The sequence below is a fragment of the Tyto alba genome, unplaced genomic scaffold, assembly GCF_018691265.1.
Source record: "Tyto alba isolate M040663 unplaced genomic scaffold, T.alba_DEE_v4.0 Super-Scaffold_16, whole genome shotgun sequence".
In the NCBI taxonomy this organism is placed as follows: domain Eukaryota; kingdom Metazoa; phylum Chordata; class Aves; order Strigiformes; family Tytonidae; genus Tyto; species Tyto alba.
Window position 1 is genome coordinate 12,983,666 of NW_024881278.1, and position 20,109 is coordinate 13,003,774.

Consider the following 20,109-nt stretch of genomic DNA (forward strand, 5'->3'; position numbering starts at 1 on the left):
ACTAAAGTGTACTATTCTGTACGTGCTCTGAATGTCTCTGTGTGGGGCCCTTTCTAGCCCAATCTGTCTTTGTTCTCATCCAGTGCTCACAAACAATAGGGACAGCCCAGACTGTTTGATGAAGTCCACGTGCATTGGAGTAGCTACTCTCCCCCAAATGTTTATCTCCTCTCCCTGTAGACAGCTGTTGTGATGTTTTTCTGTGCCAAAGGAATGGTTCTAGTTTTACCTCCTCAGCTGAGGATGAAAGGTCACTTGAAATCACCTGCTGTAAAATACAGGGGAGTTGGCAGCCGGATCATCACCTGCCCTGTTCAGCTGGGTCAAGGGAGCACTGCCCCACTGCATCTTCTCTCCACTCACATACATGCGCATCAAACCATGACTTTGTGTGGAGGAAGTCACATAATCAGATGGCTATCATCCATGTGTTGGAAAGCTGATAAAATCTCCTCTGAATAAAAGATTGATAACTCATATGTTCTTGCAGAACATTGCCATTGTACAGCAATTTGTGAGACAGCAGCAGAGGAAAGCACAAGCACACAGCCTGTCCTCCAAGCCTCTCGTGATCTTCTCAGCAGGGTCAGGTTTCTAAACATTTTCCAGGAAGGAGGGATGAAGTGACCTTGTCTCTTGGCAAGATAAGGTGGTTATGGGAGCCTGTATACAGAAAGAATAATAATCAGCCTGACCCTCTGCAGGAGACCACAGCCTGAAAGCTCTCCTTATTTTAGTAATCATCATCCACCCTGGAAGACCAAAAAAAAGAAGGCCTAGCAATGTAAAAAACCTGCAAGATCCCTGTCCCATCTCTGATACGTTTGCACCACCACTCATCCTACTTCAGCAGCCTTGCTTGCTCTGCTAGGGAATGGCAGAAAGCCCCGTTCTCTGCGACAGTGACTGGCTCCGGGGTGATTTGTGTCCCTCTGCCGGCCTCCCGGGACGGCGGCGTTCACAGCCACGGCGCGAGCGTCGCGCGTTCCCTGGCATCAGGCCTGCTTACTGCCTCTGGTCCTGACACCCCCACAACGGCATGTAAATCCCGAGTCCCTCTTTGGACATTAAGTTCTTTCTTTGATATGGTTCCTGGGTGCTTTGGGGTTTTACACATAAACACCTTCTAAAATCTGGCCGACAGCTACTGCGTGTGGTGGGAGGGTAATGAGACCAGCTCTGCTGTTACGGAGGGGGCATGGAGGGACGTCTTCATCACTGATCTTCATCTTCTGATGTTGGGATTAATTGTATAAATAATTTCCTGTGGCAAAACACAGCCATCTGAAAAAGTATCTGTCAACGGCATTTGTGTCCATGTCAGCTTTCAGGTAAGCCAAAACCAATAGGTGTCAGCTTATGAGGGAAAATGAAAGGTAATTAATTTTTGTGTGTGTGTCAGTAGGCTTATTTTATGAGAATGAAGCTGCAGGCTGTACTATCTCCACTGAAAAACACAGGCTATCAGCAGCCACTGTCAAATAACAAGAGCAGCTAGTAATCCAGCCTTTGATGCGAGGCAAAGCTGAGAAGGCATATTGGGGGCATTTAGGAGTCAAACTGCTTCTCGGAGAGATCACAGCCTGTAAGTCTAGCTCTGCATTTCTGCTGCCAGAAATCCTGGGCACGGGAGAAACAGCAATGGAAAATCCCACTAGATCATTGTCCCACCTCAGGCACGCCTGGTTTGGTAGGCTCAGCTTTGCCACACAGGAATCCACAAGCATACTGAAAAATTAATAGCTGTTCTGGAGACTGAGTAGGAGTAGAAACCACTAAGCTATAACATTTTCTCTTCAAAGAGAGAAGATCTGCACAAGCAGCCCCCAAGCCCTGACACTAATTCAATGGGATGTGCCCAGGTCCTGCTGAATTCCACATAAGTTTTGTCAGAGTTTTTAATTAGATCAATATGTTGGTGTCTGAGTTTAACTGCGCAATTCTTTCTGAGATTGTGATTAATTCCTCAGTCACCTCATTTTCTCTGAAATGCTTCCCATAGTGTTGCTCATAGCACTGGAAAATGGACTTAGATGGGACAAATATTAAAGGTGGGCCTTACTGAGCCTTTTGGGAGCAGGCATCTCCCCTCTCTCTGGTTCATTAAGTTCCAGATCTAACACAGCCTTTCCTGCTCAATGGTGCTGCACAGAGAACTGACTCCTCCAGAGTCGTTTGAGCTATCGTGGCACAAATCAGCTGTGGAAAAGGCCCAGGGTCTTCCCAAATCCTAGCATAAGAAATAAAGGAACAAACTGCTGACTGCACTGCATTTCCCTATGTCAGAGGAGGATTAATTAATGTTTTCAGGCTGCTTTGAAAATTAAAACTGCTATGTGGTATAATATTGTTGTTCCTGTTGTTCCCCCTGTAGCTGCTATGTAGCCTGTCCCTTACAAACTAATTGGAAATTGCTTCTGGTATTTTTGGTGTTTTTCAGCAGAGCTGCTACAGCCTGCTGATTTGTTCTAATAATTGTGCCCTACCTCACCCTCCCCTGTCCCTATTCCTCTAAGCTCCTTTGCAAGGGAAATAAAAACATCAGCCCCTGGCACCATCTGTCAAGCACAGGCTAATCCGTTCTCTGCTTGTCTCATGGTCAATTTGGTTCCTTTCTGATTGGTACAGCTACCCTTCCTACTGCTGAGAATTTAATACCATTCATAGGTTTGGGCTTTGCCTTATTTTCGCAGTAATGTTATTATGACGATTTCAATGTTCAGAGACGTACATCCCCTCCATATGCCCAGATGGGAGAACAGTACTTAAACAAACGTGCACCCACCCAGTAAGGCAGGTAGCATTGCTCTCCCCATTTCACAGAGAGAAAATGAAGCAAAAAAGACCTGACTTGCCCAGGGATGCATGGATGCCTCAGTAGCAGAGCTAAGCAGAGAGCTCACAGGTGCCCGGATAAGACCCAGGCACTGACACTGACTAAAGCACCATTGCTCTGACTCTCTTTTGACTCATTTTGGCTTTGTTTACAGTGATGTCTATGGGAGCTTTGCAAAGATGATTGAGACGTGGACCTTCACATAGCTCCCGTGACGAGACTGAGCAGATCCACCAGGGACAAAGCTCACAGTTACTCAGTGAGGCCAGCAGATTAGGTCAATCTGTTAACAAACAGAGCACGTTAGACCAGTTATTTCCTCCATTTGCTGGTAGTAAATGGGACCCCAGGCAGAGTCCACACAGTTTCCTTCTAATATTCGTAGTACTTCTGTTGCCCCCATGCTGTTAAGTAAGAGGTGATTGCTGTCTGACAGACTGCTCCGACACTTTTCACTTCCTTTGCATGATGTAAAGAGTGGCTGGATGACAGGTCGATGAAAAATGTCAGTGTTTGGCTCTGTTCAGGATCAGGCCAGAGCTGACCATACTGAAGATGTCTGATTTTTTGGAGGTTTGCCCAAAGCAAACAGCAGTTCTTAACCTATTGATGTTGACCCATCACTGAGTGTCTAGCCTCATGCAGGCGGTTGTGTACCTCTCTGCCTGGCTATTTCTAAAGGTAGAAGAAAGAATTCATGCAAGAAGACACAAGATGAAAAACAGCTGGGCATGTAAGTATGTGCTGCCTGCCATACGTTCACAGAGATGTCCCTTTGCCTTTGATGTGAAATGACAGAAGAGACCTGCCGAGTCATTCGTTCCTGCAATTACTGCAGCTCCTCTTCTGATACCAGACGGACAGACCCAGGAATACACGAAAAATACACTTTCTCTAACATGGACATTATTAGAACAGAGATCCTTAAAAATGGCATGCTTGCCCCAAAGGAGAAGGAAAAAAACACCGCTTTTCATGTCTTTTTCATAACTAACAACTCACAGGGATTTTTTTTTTTTCATTGTATTTTGGCCAAGACCACTATTTATTTGCCAAGGATGCAATCTGTGTGCGAGCACTGAGCCATTAAAACTGGCAGGGAATTGATGACACTTGCAACCAGTGGCCAAGAACGGCCACAAACACTCTGCCTTTTTCTCCCCTGATCCTTCATCTCCATCATGGGCCATATTTAAGGTGTCACACAAGGATTGCAACTTAAGCGGCCTGAAGTGCTGCGAGGAGCATCAGCCACAGCTTCATCGAGGTGGGGACGTGCCCGACAGTCATCTCAGCACCTTCCCCCGCCTCAAACCCTCCCAGTGCCTGTAGCACAGCGAAGCTTATGGTCAGGGCAGGCCAAGTCCCCGGGCACGGAGGGGCCTGGGGGGAGCGGGGAGCAGGCCTGGAGATGGGGACTCCCCTTCCTCCCAGCCAGGCCGACTGGGCCCCGCGGTGGGCGCCTCCGAGAGGGCCGCTGAGGGAAGGAGACGGGGGGGGGGGGGGGGGGGGAGCCTGGGGAGCGGCGGGCGGGGAAGGGCTGAGGGAAGCGGCGCCGCCGCGTTGGGCGCGGCCGGGGGCGGGGCGGGGCCTCGGCAGCGCTGATTGACGCGCGCCGGGGGGCGGGGCCTCGGAGGGGGCGGGACCTCGAAGGGGGCGGGGCCGCGGCGGCGAGCCGGAGCGTCGGGGCTGCTGGAGGGCGGGGGGAGAGACACCGGGAACGGAGCCGCCGCCGCTGCCCTGCGCCAGGTAACCGGGCGGGGGGGCCGCGCCGCGCTCCGCCGCGGCTCGGGGAGGCCGGGGCGGGAGGCGGCGGCCGCGGCGCCAGGCCACGGTACTCTGTCTCTCGGGCCGCGGCGGGGCCCCGGGTGAGGCGCTCCGGCCCGGCGGCGCGGAGATGGCGGAGGGGGGTGGGGGGGGGTGGGGGGGGGGTGGGGGGCAGCGCCGGCCCTGCCTGCCCCGCCTGCCCTGCCTGCCCCGCCGCCGCGACAAAGCACCGGTCTTCCCCCACCCCGTCCCCTCCTTCTTCAGCGCCGCCCCAGCCTTCCTGCCCGGCCCTCCGCCCAGGGCCGGCACCGAGCACCCCGTCCCCGCCGCGGCCGCAACTTCCTCCCCCCGGCCCTTCAGCTGCCGCCGCCGGCTCCCTTCCCCGCCGGAGCGGTGGCAACTTTTCCGGCCGGTTCCTTAGCGGGGTCTGGGCGGGGAACGCAACGAGGAGCCGCGCCCGGGCCCCTCCGCCGCGTCGTGCCTTCCCCCCCCACACCGCACGACCGGGGAGGGGGGGGGGGGGCGGCGGGGCCGCCTGGGGGCGGAGAGAGCGAGTGAGGGGTGGGGGGGTGGTGGCCGTCCCGGCCGCCCCTCACGGCGGCGGCGGCGGCGGCGGGGCCTCCCGTCCTCCCGTCAGCTGTTTCCTCCTGTTTGTTGTCAAGTTGCCTGCGCTGCCGGCAGCGCCCGGCGGCGGCGCCGGGGGCCGAGCCGGCGGCGGTTGGCTGCGCGCGCCCCCGTGACGGCGCTCGGCTGGGGCCCGCCCCCGCGCGGGGCTTTGTGTGGTGGCGGCGGCGGCGGCGCGGGGGGCAACGGCCGCGGGCGCGCGCGGGCGGCCCCACCGCGCACGCGTGGGGCTGTTGGTGGGGATCGCCGCTCCCCCCCGCTCCCCCCCCCCCTCAGCGTGGCACTGGGCCCGCGTTGCTGTGAGGGGTTGCGCGGGTTCGCGGGTCACTGTCGTGGGTCATCCCCGCTTCCTCCTCCGGTAGCCCTGTCGTTATCGCGGGGGGGCCGGCGGCGCTGCCCGGCTCGGGCCGCGGCGGTGCCGCTTGACGCGTCTGTCTCCTCCCTTCCCGACTAGAAGGTGCTGCTTGTTCACCGCGCCTCGAAGATTTACTCATCGCCGAAGCGGCCCTGAGTAAACCCCGTGTCCCTCCCCCCGCAGGTGACCCTCACGGGAGGGCGGTTGTCAGAAATCGAGTGGTGGTTGCTGTTTGCTTACGGAGGGTGCCTGCGGCTCTTCCAGCAAGGAGCCGGCTTCGCCTGTTAGCTCTTGGGTTGGATTTTGCCCGTGACAGTGTGGATTCCCAGGGAACTGAAATATTTGGCAAGCAGTTTTTCGCTCGAAAAAGCTCCAGTCAAAGCAAAAAGGAATGCAAAGACTCATCTGCCTGTTCATTTGTTACTCTGTGTACAGACCTCAGCTGTACCGTGCAAGCAGATACAGATTAAGTTAATCCAGCGTGTTTATTTAAGAATAAAGGCTGTGGTTTGGACTAATGTACTGATAGAATTTAACAAATTATTTTTCTGTATTTTCTAAACCCCTTGTTAGGATTAGATTGAAGGAATAACAAAGCAAGTACACAAGTCTTGTAAGAGAGAAACACAGGGGGATGGCTCTTCTCAAAGTGGGAGGTGTCAAAGAGCAACTCTTGATGTCAGCAGCTAAAGGCAGTAGATTAAGCATCGGCATAACTAATGTTTGTGACTGATGGCAGAAAGTGAAGGAACTTGCTCTGTTGTTGTAAAGATTCCCTCATGCAGCTGGTTCAGCTACACAGATGCCTATATAGCTCTCTACATACATAACAGCTGTATATAATCCTTTTATGTATAGACTCATTCTGGATAGCTGAATTGAAGCAATGTTTGTGACAAACGAAACTGTCCATTTTTAAGTGTTACCCTCTTTTTCTAATGTTAGTCTTTAGACATACTATTTGGAGGCTTCTGTCATCTGCTACTTTCGCTTCTGTAGTTGTGGAAGTGCTTACAGAATGCAGTTTATAGATAGATTTTAATCATAATGATTGAGTTTCAGATGTGGCTGCCAAGTGTGCAAGGACAAAAGAAGTTGCACCTCGGAGCCTGGTAGAGAAGATTACAAGAACAGATGAGATTTGTTACTTGTCATCTGACAGACTGAGAGTTATGCACACTATATATATATATATATATATATATATATATATATTTAGCATTCCCTCTGCTGTTAATCATCACAAGCTTGAAGTAGTGTTGTCCAAGTTAGGTCATTGGTTCATGTTTGTTTACTATCATTTGACCTATGTTGAAATCTTGAGTTGCTCAGCTCTTTCTGAAATATGTAATTCCCTTAAGCAAGATTTAACTTAAAAATATCTTGCTAAATGGATAGAGGAAATGCCTGTACACTGTGGATGCTGGGTATCAAGGCTTTCTTTAATTTTGGAGCCTTTACCTATGTTTAGGAGTTTCCTAGTTAATATAAAAATTTATTGGTGTGATGCACTAAGCATATTAGCACCCTTTCTGCCAGATGGATGTTGTTTGTATGAAAGTTTGGATGATCATTGTCTTTTTGGTCTTTAAATTTTGTTTATTTGTTTGTTGGTTGGTTGGGTTTTTTTTATGACTTATGAAAGCAGTGTTGTCTTTGGGTGAAGATTTGTATCACTTCAGCACTAAAATTAATGAAAACAAAAAGTCTAAATTAGTTCATCTTTCTGAAAGTTGCAGAATGGATTAACAAGCAAAAGTTGTCTTATCTGCTTAATTAGTATAAAACCAGATTTATTACAAACCCAGGAAATACAGCTTTCTTAAAATCAGTTGAGGAATTGTTGAGGATCACCTTTTCCTCTTGTAGGAAAGGGGAGAGAGGAAAAAGGAATGAAAAAAAGAAACAAGGAGACAGGAATAGTTGCTGCTTTTGAACTCTTGTGTAGTAGCAGGAAGGAAAATTAATCTGAGTCGGATACAATTTGTAAGCTAATACTTTTTATATGTTATCTAGCACGAGTATTGTGAGGGTATAAGTTACTGTGTGGGAGATGCTGAGATATGGGGGCTGTGTTAGAAAGAAGCACCCATCTGTATGGCTCTGCTCCCTGAAAACTTGAAACCATCAACCCTATATTGGTGTTTGCATACACCAATATAATCCTATGTTAATATATTTAAATGCCACTATCCCAGTGCAAAGCTTTCGCCTTACCTGGAAAAAAATTCCAGTTTGCAATAGAAAATGACACTGCTGTAGTTTGCACAAATGCAGTTTCGTCCTGCAAGGTGGCCTGCTCTAGGCGGCTGCCACGCACTGCACCTGGGCACAGCTTTTATTACTTTGCCAAAGCTTCTTCAGTCACTTGACTGCGTTAACTTCCTTTACTACAGTTTGCTACACTAGCGGGATGGTTCTAATGAGCATAGTATACTGTTCCAGTTCACTTTCTTACTTCACATTTGGCTACGCGTGGTGCTTTCTGATGGTGAAATCTGCATGTAGGCAGAGGCTGGGCCCTGCTTACTTCAACAGTTGCAGAAGTCAGTACAGACGGTTGAATCTCAGACCTCCTAAGAGATTGACCGCATGTGTATTTTCAGATGCACCCCTGCTTGTGAGCAGCAGAAACCTGGGAAGGTAAGGAGCAAGTTTGTTTGGGTTTTTTCTTGCTTCCCCAGTGATTCTTTAACGTATGGTCTTGTGTAGCTGTACTAAGTATTCTTTTTCCTCTTTTGTCCATCTTTGAGATGAGAAGAGGAAGCTTAAGCCTGGTTCCTGGGATATGAAGACGAAGTTTAAGTCCAGTTCCACAGTAAGTGCATCGTGAGAATCTTTTACTGTGCCAAGGGGAATGCATGGCCCTTTTGCAAGGGGGAGAGAGTGCTTGTTGGCTCACCATACAAAGGAAAACATTTTTAGTTGGTGAAACGGTGAAAGAGAGGCTGTCATAATTTTTTTTTTTTTTTTTTTATCCTGTTTTCTGTTATAGATCTGAGATGCAGTAGATGGTGCTGAAGCAACACTGAGGCTCCTGAAATATCAACAGTCCAGTGTGTATATAGAAAGTGCCTGCTGACTCTCTCCCAAACGTTGATGGTCCTGTGTCGTCAAGAGATGCACTCTGGGATAAGAAAACACTGACTGTTAGTTTTAAAAATGTTAATAAATAATTCTTTGTGTTGTTTTTTTGTTCTTTATTGGTTGTGAAGGTAGGCAGATGAGGTAGCACAAATACCAACCAAGTAGTGCTTCAGGTGGTTTTCAGCTCTGTGTGCAGATAGTGGTCAAATTTAAGCTGTTGAATGTCAGCTCTTTGACAGCTGTTGCTCAGTGTTGCCAAAAATCAATACCAAAAGGCAGGTGGAAGTTTGGGAGCATACTGCTCTGGTATTATAGCACACAGCCACAGTGTTTGTGTTTCCTGTCTGTCCATGGAGAAAGCATGCAGGCAGGAAATGTTTCACAGTGTGACTAAGAAGTTGTATCAAGGTTTGTACTGTCAAAACAGTGTGCTGTCAGCAAGCCTTACTAGCTAGGTAATATGAACTATGCTTGGTTGTTCTGCTAAAGGGCCCTCTCAAGAAGGCAGGTTGGTAGCAGTGGTCAGGGTGCTGACTAATGACAGAGTGACATCATGTCTCAGTTCATAAAAGTACCTGCCTCTTTGAACTGTGTAGATTTGGCAAGTGGTAGATACTTTGTATTCCACTAGTGAAAGTAAATAAGTCAGCCTTTTTTTACACTGGAGCCATGAATTTAATGTTATGACTTGTGTTTGGTGATTTGCGTGAAGACAGGATCTTCATCATTGACACATATCTAAAAAGAAAGCCTAACTGATTTTTAAAGATGAAATCGTGGGCCAAAAAATTCTATTTTCTTTCCTCAGCATTTGGTTTTGTGAATAACCAAGATTCCTGTCCACTGCTTCTGAAAAATCTGCTTCTAGCATGATGGAATTGGTGTGATATGGTAGTGTCACTTTCTGGGGTTGTGAATAGCAATAGGGGACTTGACTGGCTCTCTGAACTGGTGGAAGCTCTTTCCACTGTTTTTAAGTGTAGGCAGTGGATGAATGGGTAAGTGCACTTGCGTTTTCCTCCCCTTAACTGGAGGATCTTAAGCTTCAGAAATGCTTTAATGTTTCACAATTCTTTGGCTTCCCTTCATTTAAGAGAGCCCTCCTACTGCCTATAAAAGCTGCCTATAAGTGGCTTTTTGCAGATCGTTTATGTATGTGTGAATATAAATAGACGCCCACACCTTTTACATGGGAAGTAAAAACTATAGGAAAAAAAATTACAGTTATCTGGGGTGACTTTGTACACACCACTTCGGTATGTAAGGGATATGAGCCTGAGAGCAAAGGAAAATTGCTTTCCCTTGTTCTGTTGTGCTTCTGTTTTTTCCAGTGTACCCTGAGTATACCCTGCAGGATTCAGGATCTTACCTAGGGAGAGAACAGTCTTTATCCACAGCAAGTACCTTCTGAATTGGTCTTATAAGTGAATACTATGTTTTTAGCTTGGGGGAAAAAGCGGGGGGAGGGGAGAGTGTGAAATGATTCCAAGTTGAAATTAACTTTTCTACCTTATATGAGAGGAAAAAGCAAAAGTTTCTTGCTAGCTTATTTAGAAAATTTGTGATCAAATGTGGCATTTGAATACTGCCCTACTAGCAGTCATTTTGTAACATTTTTTCCTACTTTTTACCACTGTGAGCAGTAATATAAAGAATAATGTAAGATGACTAGTTTCATAACACTTCTGCTGGACCCTTATGGATGCATTGAAATCTTGTAGCAATCAAAACTGAGAGCTAATGATAGTTGTAGGCTGCTATCTATTTTGACTGAAATCTACCGAGGGCAGTTAGGTGTAGAGGTTATTTTAAATGTTAGACATTCTAGTAGGGTTACATTATTTTAGCAGTGTTTTTAAAAAAACATGCTCAAAATCTAGACTGTTTTGACTGTTATAATGCAGACTGTGGAATTTAATTTTCTAAATTTTTAAGTGTGTATTTATTTATTTCAAGAACTCATGTTTTCTTATGCACTGTATTCTGAAGAAAATTGTTCTGGTACCAGCTGATTTATTAGATACTGCTTTAACTTTAGTCTCAATTCTTACAGCCTTACGCTACCATCAAATGAATCTCACTTTGTTTTTCTGTTGGGACCCAAGTCTTATTGGAAGCTTCTTTCTTATTTAGATACTTGATAAGGTTAATTTCAGCTCTTTGGGGTTATATAAATAATTGAAGATTTTAGGCCTTGTGTTACTAGGCCAGTTTTTCAGCCTTGAGTCTTTGAACATACTTATTTTAATTTGCAGTATCTTCAGGACTCAACACTTAAGTCCAGAATTAATACATTTGTCTGTTGCTTTGATTTCTAATGTGCTTGTAAGAATTATATTCACACACTCTCTTCAGAAATATTTAAACTTTGTTTCTAGTGACTGAGTTACTGCTTCTCTGGGTGCAGTAACATGAATTACATTTTTAGATATGTGGTATATTTGCATTTTAAGTGTTTGGATGCATATTTGTCAAAATGGCATGCTTTGCAAGAATAGTCTGTAATGGATCTGTTCCGGTCACCTACCAAGCTTCGTGTTTGTGTTGCTCTCGGTAAAAAAGAGGGATGTTTGGGGGTTTGTTTTATGTTAGCTCCTAAAAATACTGACAAGGTGAGCATCGTGTTTACCCTGAAAGAAATACTCCTTTGGATGTTGATTCCACATTTACAATACCTTATGATTGGTTAATTGTTTTTAATCCACAATACAGTCAACACAAAAATAACATTATCCAAAATTAGTAAGGATGGCACATGGAGATAGGCCAAGTGCCTTATGGGCATTTGTCACAATTGCTTTTATTGCTTGTATTTGTGGTTTCTTCTGGTTGGAGACTTTGACTGATACTTGTTTATTCACGCTTATTGTCTGTTGATTTTTCTTCATGCTGTCACTATCCACATTTTAATTTTTTCTTTTGCCCTCGCTTGCTAGGAGAGATAAAGGCATATTAGAAAGGTGTAATGCTTAGAGGAAATAAAGGAAAATACTTCCTGTATTCTGGGTGCAGGTACAAGAAATCATGCCCCTACACTGAGCTAAGTGTTTGAAATACTTTTGTCAAACTCAAGACATGTTTTATTTATTAAAAAGAGAAACAGGTATTATATTACCTTTAAAGGAGTCTTTCCATTGTTTTGAATTTTTATGTATCCTTCAGATGGGATACAGTAGACTAATCATGATTTGAAAAATCTGAATGTAAGGAACTTGTGCTAAAATCACTCTGTTCAATACTAGGAACCCCTTTTGCTGCCACACATTGTAAGAAAACAAAGTGGTGAAATAAAGCAACTGAAAAAAATATCATGATGTCAGTGACTTACGATTTTTACATGTAAAAACGGTATTTTAAATTTTTTGTGTGCTAGTGCATGTTTTAGACCATTTGCTTTGTGCATGTCAGAGTAGGCTTTAAGAAACTGATTCCCTAAAACTTGAAATGGGTTTAATTTAGGTATTTGCGCTTCTTAAAGGCATTTGACATAGAATATTCAACTCGATGAGCACAAAATTTGATTAATTTCTCTGAACAGCATGTTATCTCCTGCTCTGAAAAGTAAAACCCACACAACTTTAATATTGCAGTGTGTCAGACTTACTTTGCATTGCTGTGCATGACAAAAGCAGAGACAATACTCCTTTTCTGATTCCACGTCTGAAGCATAAATGCAGGTATATTTAACTTGTTTAACTATAGATGTTTAGTCATAAAACTTCAGTTGAAATGGAAATAACATCATAATTTAGTTCCTTTGTCATGTTATCCTTCACGATTTAAGTTTTCATCTGTCTGATATGTTTGGTGCTTACTCACTAGTTAACTTTGAGTAATTTATGTTAGTTGGTATAGAGTTGGTGAAATACTTTAATTTTCCCAAGCAGTGAAGAGATTTATTTATCAGGTACTGCAAATCTGCTGCTATAGGCTTTCTAAGCTCTCTTTTTCTGCTCATTGGAGTTGCTCAGGTATTTTAGTGATGATGCTTTGGAAGTAGCTTGGCTAATTGAACATTACTTTATATTTAGGTTAGACAGCTTTAAATGTTTATATATCAAACTGTCTGGTGTAAAGATTAAGTGGATTGTCTATTATACGAAATAGCATCCAAACTTTTCCTATGTTGTTATATGTATGAAACCAGTAAGTCTCAAGTCAAATACAGGAGCTCACTGCTGTACTAGAAAACTAAAGCATCCTGTATGGTGGTGGTGTGTGGTTGCATGTCATGAATTGTGCAAAGCTGAGGGGAAGTGACAAAATAAATACGTATTTTAAAAGGAGGGGGTGACTTGGGAATATTAAACTATAATTGTCTTGGTGACTCGGTGTACTTCTCCGTGCTTAATTTCTCAGTGCTGACTAAGATGAGTGAGTCGTTGGGAATATACTGGAATGGAATTTCAGTATTGTGTTAAAGAGGAAAAGAAAATAGGAAAGAAGTAGAAGCTTTTGAGTTTATGAACTGTAGGGTCCAGTAGTGGCCTGCAAATGTCTGAACTATATTTCAAAGGTTTCAGTTCATGTTTTGCTCATTTAATATAATTACTTTGTATCTAGTTGTGTCATCTTATTGATAAGATGGTCACTTTGGGAAAGAGCTTCTCTTGATGGGAAAAGAGGAATACAGCCTATAAGTTCAGTAATTAATCTATGAAAGAAAGAAACTCTGCAGTCATTAGTTGAATCGGTTTGTGGAATATTCCACTATATATATATGGGTGTTTTGGTTTGGGTTGGTTTGCTGCAATGCTTCTTTTTACATGTACATCATCTTTCTTTTTGCTTTCAGATCTTGAGGATAAACTCACGTAATTTCTAAAAATGGGAAGAATTTTTCTGGATCATATTGGTGGCACTCGCCTGTTCTCCTGTGCAAATTGCGACACGATTCTGACCAACCGGTCTGAGCTCATCTCCACTCGTTTTACAGGGGCCACAGGAAGAGCCTTTCTTTTTAACAAGGTTGGTAAGAACCTGAGGGGGAGCTACTATTTGCTTTTGAAAAATGAGTTTGTGAGATATGAATCTGTTATCAAAGCTAAAAAACTTCTTGGCTGAAGTGTTGTGTAATTACTATTTTAATTTTTATTCTAGTCAACTGTCTTTGAAGTCAAATTAGGCATTTACTATTGATGGCAATATCTAAATTAGTTTATCTGCAATGCTAACAGACTATAAAGAAGACTGTGTATATGGAGGCATCATGCATGGAGTTTCAACTTTGGAGGCTCTGTAATATGAACCTCAGATACACTGTTGAGAGTATCTTTTGTCTGTCAAAGAGTCCCAAAGGCATTTGTACTTCTACTCAGTTAAAAAAAAAAAAAAATTCTAGATAATAGTCCATTTAATTTCTAAGACACATTTAAGCTGACAGTAGTTTGGCAACTGTAGGTAACCACAATCTCTTTTACAGGCGATAATACTCTGATTTAGTTTCATATTTTTTTTTATTGATCAAATTTGATTTAATCAACAGGCTGAAATATGTAAGTCATAACTCTGGGTGGATTGTAGCATTACCTATAAACCCTTCCAGATAGACTCGTCCATTAGATTCATGGAAAAAACAATGATCTTCCTTTGCTTTATCACAAAGTTCCTAGTCATGTAATCCTTGGTGTGTTTGGGTTTGGGTTTCTTCTTGAAAGCCATTTGGCCATTGGCAGAGTTGACAGAGGTGTCAATAATGTCTTCATTTAACAGTGCTTGGCCTTGGGATTTCTGGTATGTTGGATCCTGTCGGTAGTATTTATGTGTAAGTGTTAGACTGTGTAGCTATAAAAGAGCTGTGCATCTCATTCCTTTCTCATCCAGTAAGCTGGATGCTGGGGTTCAAATTTTTTTTGTGTTATAAAGTGGGGTTTAATCACAGAAGTTTGATTTTTTACATTTCTGCAGTCAGAAGCCTTAAAGCTGAAGCAGAGAGAGTAGGCACAGTCAGGTGGAAAGTTGAGAAAGCAGTGCAGCCCCATCTTTTAGAATCCTGCTGTATATTAGCAGTTTGGATATAGTTCTGACATCAGCTTTTCAATGAATTGTACATCCTGGTTCTGTGGTATTGCTGCCTAAACAAGTTAAAAGTATATTTTAAACTGCAGAGGTAGCACACAAAAAAAGATGAATGTTTAATGCCTGCATTTTCAGCCTCTGAGCCCTCCCTTTTCTTAGATGATTATTTCAAAAGCACCCCAAGATTTTTAAAGTACCTCTTTTAATATTTTGGTTCTTATTTCTGGGAGTAAGTGATCGCATCAGTCGCTAGAAGTAGGCAAGTGGATTAATATTGGTTAGTTTACAAGCTATTCACCAGGAATTTCTCACCCAAAGTGGAACACAGTACTCTGCACTCTTGTATGCCTTGTGATAGTATTTCATCTCTCAAACAGTGAGGGTTATACATCCCTGTGAAGCACACCTTTAAAGTGTTACCTTCTCAAGCAGGAGATTTTCAAGGGCTGTTGACTTACTACACTGTAATTTTCAGTTCATGTGCAGTGCCAACTTCTAAAATGTCGATAGTCGTGCACATTGTTACCAAGCTTTGCTCTAGGTAGACTAATCCTTTCTATTCCCTATCCCCTGTATATTTGTATCAGGTGGTAAATCTGCAATACAGTGAAGTTCAGGACCGGGTCATGCTCACTGGCCGCCACATGGTTCGAGACGTGAGCTGCAAGAACTGCAACAGCAAACTGGGTTGGATCTATGAATTTGCCACCGAAGACAGCCAGCGCTACAAGGAAGGCCGTGTTATCCTGGAAAGAGCATTGGTCCGAGAGAGCGAAGGATTTGAGGAGCATGTTCCATCCGACAATTCCTGAAGAGACTTGAGGGTCTCCTCAGGTTCTCTTCAGTTGAAACTCAAAAATAATAAAATCAACAAAAAATTCTGCTTACATACACTGTCACCTTAGCATCAGAGTCGGATTCATGGACTACAGAGTAGGAAAGATTGTGCGAGTATTTCAGATGAAACCTTCCTTTCTTTATTCCTTTTATATTTTACTTTCCCTCCAGCAGCTATTTGTAGAAAGAATGTTGTGCAGATGCTGTAACTTTTTCTCTCTTGCATTTACATCTGTTAGATTTGAGATTGTATCTACAGATACAGTGTGCTAAAGGAAAATATTTGGGGGATTTGTGTTTTGTTAGAGAGAAATTCAGTGAGTTTTTTTTAGTTTGCACAAACTGATGTCAGCATAAAGTTATTTTAAAACTACAGATGTTTTTTAAAAAGTATATTCCAATTTTTGGCTTAAGTTTTTAGGTAGGGTTGGGTTGGCTTTTTTTTACCCAGTCTTTTCACCTGATTAGCTAGCTAAAAGAAAAGAGATCCGAATTTGTGCCGAGTGCTAAAGGTTCAGTGTTGGTACAGCTTGGGCTGGCCCTTGTGCCATATTCTTGTTGAGGTTGATTGGTAGCACAGAGCCCATTATTTCTTGTCATTCTTGACCCAAAGATGTCACCATTCCTTGTTTATTTGTGAAGTCCCATTCACCATGTAAACTGGTGTTGATTGGAAACTATTCTTGACATAGGGCAAAACTGCTTGGCTTTTTTTAACTTTAATTGATGTAACTTATAAGCATAGTGAGAATATAAAATAATAGTTGTCTGTTTAGTCTTGCGTTGCTTACAATTCAAGCTGTGTTTGTAATGATAGGGAACCACTGAGAAACTACTGTTTCAGTAGTAATTTTTTTTTTTTTTTTCATTTCTCTACTAATCTCATTAAGTAGACAGGGAATTGCAAATCTTAATTCTTCAAGTAGCTTTCTTTAAACCCAGAACTTCCTATGTTAAACACAGCTGCTGTGTAAAAGGAGAAGATTGCCAGCATGTTTGTTCATGCCTAGAGTTACGCAATCTGCATCTCTTGAAAAGATTAACTTAAACAGCTTGTTTTCAAATGCTGCTTCTGGTGTTGAAACCTTTATCTTTCAACTTTGTTGAACTTTTTCATTGTGATGTTACATTTTTATCTTTCTGGGCAGCAGTACATGTCAGCCTAGTAGTAACTAGTGACTTGGATTCTTGCTTTCTTCTTGTAGAGGTCAGCTCTGTTAAAAATGGTGATCTTGCTTGACTTTTTAGCAAAAATGCTCTTCATTAACTTAACTCAAGGGTGCCCAAACACTTTCATTGTGTCTTAAGCCATAAATTCAGGTCTCAAGGGCTGAAGTTTATTTGAATGTTAGATGTGTATGATTTCTTATCAAAGATACAGGTCTATTTTTTTGTTCTTATGGGATAAATTGTGGTCAATGTGAAATAAGTTACACAGAGACGTACAAGAGGGGGGAAAAAACCCCACCCAGCCAAACAGATCTGGGCTCTGACCTTTAGAATAACTTTTCTTCACTAGCCGCAGCTCCATATCTGAAACTAAAATGTGGAGGGTGACTATGCAGAGTATTTTGCTTATTTTTTTTTGGTTGCCAAGTGGCAATTTGGACACCCCTGACTTGAATCTACTGCCTATTTCATGTAAAAGTAGCTTTCTTACAGAATTGTCACATAGAAAGAAGAGAGTAGATCACATACCAGAGCTGTGCTTGAATCAAGCTGCTTAAACAGTAGTGTACTTGTGCCTCAAATGAATCAGTTTTTGCACTGAGTACAGTAGTACCCCATTATCTTGTACTTCTGTCCTTCACAGACCCTAAAAGCCCCATTAGCATGGTTCTCTGCAGTACTTTTCTTGTACTTCTGACATTACAGTACAATAAAGTATGTTTTGTCCTGAATTGATATTTGCTGTTATTTTTGAGTAATTTTCAAGGAGTCTGTTAACTGAATGACATAGCTTGTCTTCCATTCTCTGTGTTGAGTAAATTATTGCATTTCTACAGCATAGTGACAAGCTGTTGATCATCTCCCTCTGAATAGGTGGCAAAAGAGTGTACTGTTGATTTTTGGAAGGTGCTAAGTACAGCTTCATGCCTACCACTCGGACACTTGAAAGCCTTTAATTTACTCCCGTTAAAGAGAAAATAAAAATGGGAAATTGTTCATTTAATGGAATTCTGTGTGCCCAATCATCTTTCCCTGTCTTTGAAAAGACAGCATGCTAAGGAAAACTCCAGCTTCCGAAGGAAATGTGAAGTTTCAGCTTCTGAAATGGCTTGGAAATTGAGGAATTGTGAATTTGTATATCTGGAATTCTGTGGCCTTTTTTTCTTTGTGTGCAAACGTTAGGGAGAAGCCTTCTGCTAGCAGCTGGTCAACTTTATAAGCTGTAGCTGAAGGTCTGAGGTGGGAGGAACCTTATATTGGTGTAATGGAGCCTGAAGGGCTTATTCTAATTTATATTAAGACCTCTTAATTTTGGTAGAATGTTAGACTGAGAGATGTTAAAGATTACTTTCCCCAAAGCCTATGATTTGAAAAACTATTGAGGTGAATTCATTAAAAGCCTATGAGATTTAAGCAAGTCTTGCAGCTTTAAAACAGTAGATTTTGGATTGCTCTTTCAGTCTACATGTTGTTCGGTATTGCCTTGATGGTTCTGTGGGAGAGTTTAGCCTCATAAACTTGGACTGCTCCTCCTTGAGACGCTTTGTGTGTGAATACAGATAACTTATCTGCAGGGAACAAGACAATTGGTTACAGTACAGCTAGCAACAAACGCTGCTGTTTGGCATTAAATGTTATTTTGTAGTGGTGCAATAGCCTTGGATTCCCAAACAAGGCATGGCTGGCACAGCAAAATGTGCCACTGCAGGGAGCTCGTGTCTGGCATGTGATGGTGTGCCTACGCTGTCTATAGGTGAAGGTGGCAAGGAAATTACAGCACATGGCAGGCTCCCCTGTGCTTTTATGGAGACCTCAGAATTTGTGCTCTTTGGCTGCAGTTTAGGCTGAAGCTTAGGCTGCAGCTTGGGCGAGCAGTGGTGCTATGACTTTTGCCTAGCGTTAGCTGTGTTAGAGTTTACATCACCTGCGCTATGATCTCATCCTGTAGTAGCTGTACCCAAAACTGAAGTACTTCCTTAAAGCTGCTGACTACCATTTCAGCAGAACACAGTTTTGAGAAGGTGAAAAGACTGGATGGTGTGTTTGTGGATTGAAAAAGCATTCTCATTATGCTTTCTATGGATATTCAAAAGAAATTCTGAAATGGCATACGTATCTCATGGCTCTGTTAGAAAAGGTAGCATTGCTCTGGGCTCTGAGGATGGCCATTGTCTGCTGGCACAAACTTATTCTTACAGGGCAAACTTGCCTCTCCAGATTTCTGCCAGAGCTGTAGGAAATAAAGTCAGCAGGTCATCAGTGGGTTAACAGGTAAGGAACTAGTGAAGCTGCAGTTCAGGATACAATTGCCAGGTAGAGGGAAGAGGTGACTGGGAAGGCTAAAGCGCTGACGTGGGAAAAGGTCAACCCTATTTTAGAAGAGAAATCTAAGCTGTGATATTGCAATACCATTCTGCAAAAGCCAGCAATAATGTGTTGTGATTCCTTCTTGGGCCTGCCTTCACTTCTTTAACAAAACTATAAAAAAGAAAAAAATCCAGTGGAGCTTGGTTTCCTGTGGCTCTTGAGGGCTTTGCGGATTCCCTGGTGCCTGACAGGGGTGAAATGCTTCAGACTTTGTTCGGCTGAGGCACTGATTAGGATCGCTCTCCAATCTGGGCCCTGTTTTTGCAGAACTTTAAAAGACTAAACAATTTTGATACCCTTTTCTACAAAACCTGCTGTTAAAAGTGCCCAATAACTTAAAAAGATGACTTTGAGAGGTGAGGAGGAGTGTGACCTGATTGATGATGTCCCTCTGCAAGCCTTTTTCTTCTTTCAGGAAATCTGAAACACTATGGCCAAGGGAAGTGAGCTCCTGTCTGTCCCATCAACTATTACGTGGCAAAGACATACAAGAGCTGCTGCTGAGCCTCACTGCGACAGTGTGGAGCTGTTCCTGGTCTCATAGTTACTTCACCCACCACCTCTCAGGTGTAAGGATTTCTGGTATGTGTAGGAAATTATAAGGGGAGAAATCTCACATTTGCCTTCCGGCCATTTATTTGTTTACTTATAAGGTTTTGTTCTTATTTGAATAGATTTCTGTGATGCTAGTAAAACAGTCTAATGCCAGCCTTTCACTAGGTAAAGGGCCCTTCTGGCAGGGTACTGGTGACATTATCATCTCTCTCATCCTCAAGTCTAGGCAGAGGTTATCTGGGAATGATGCTTGACTGAACATCTTGCTCTGGGTAGAGGTGATACGAAGGAAGACCTCATTCACCCTGTTCACAGGACACTTCCATTACTATGCTTACATCTCTTTCCATCTGATATTCTTTTTTGTAAGTGTGATCTGCTTAAGTTTGCATTGCAGATCCTCCTTTTAAAAAGGAGGTGACTGCGAGACAGCAGTCTGTGCCTCTTAAATGTGGCATTTCTCTCTCAAGGACCTGAAATACCTATGGTTTGG

The 20,109-nt window shown here is 43.3% G+C and overlaps 1 protein-coding gene across 5 annotated transcripts; it reads left to right on the top strand.

Moving 5' to 3' along the window:
- Positions 1–4,491: 4,491 nt before the first annotated feature.
- On the top strand, positions 4,492–17,425 carry YPEL5 (yippee like 5). Of its 5 annotated transcripts, XM_042789599.1 has the most exons (7): positions 4,500–4,585; positions 8,189–8,225; positions 8,336–8,400; positions 8,578–8,731; positions 12,260–12,346; positions 13,465–13,637; positions 15,275–17,425. In XM_042789599.1, exons 6-7 carry the CDS (start codon positions 13,497–13,499, stop codon positions 15,497–15,499), a joined length of 366 nt encoding a protein of 121 aa, XP_042645533.1. In that variant the 5' UTR covers positions 4,500–4,585; positions 8,189–8,225; positions 8,336–8,400; positions 8,578–8,731; positions 12,260–12,346; positions 13,465–13,496; the 3' UTR covers positions 15,500–17,425. The 5 variants fall into 5 exon arrangements, with proteins under 5 accessions (XP_042645532.1, XP_042645533.1, XP_042645529.1 ...); XM_042789595.1 differs by lacking the exon at positions 12,260–12,346; XM_042789600.1 differs by lacking the exons at positions 8,189–8,225; positions 12,260–12,346.
- Positions 17,426–20,109: the final 2,684 nt, after the last annotated feature.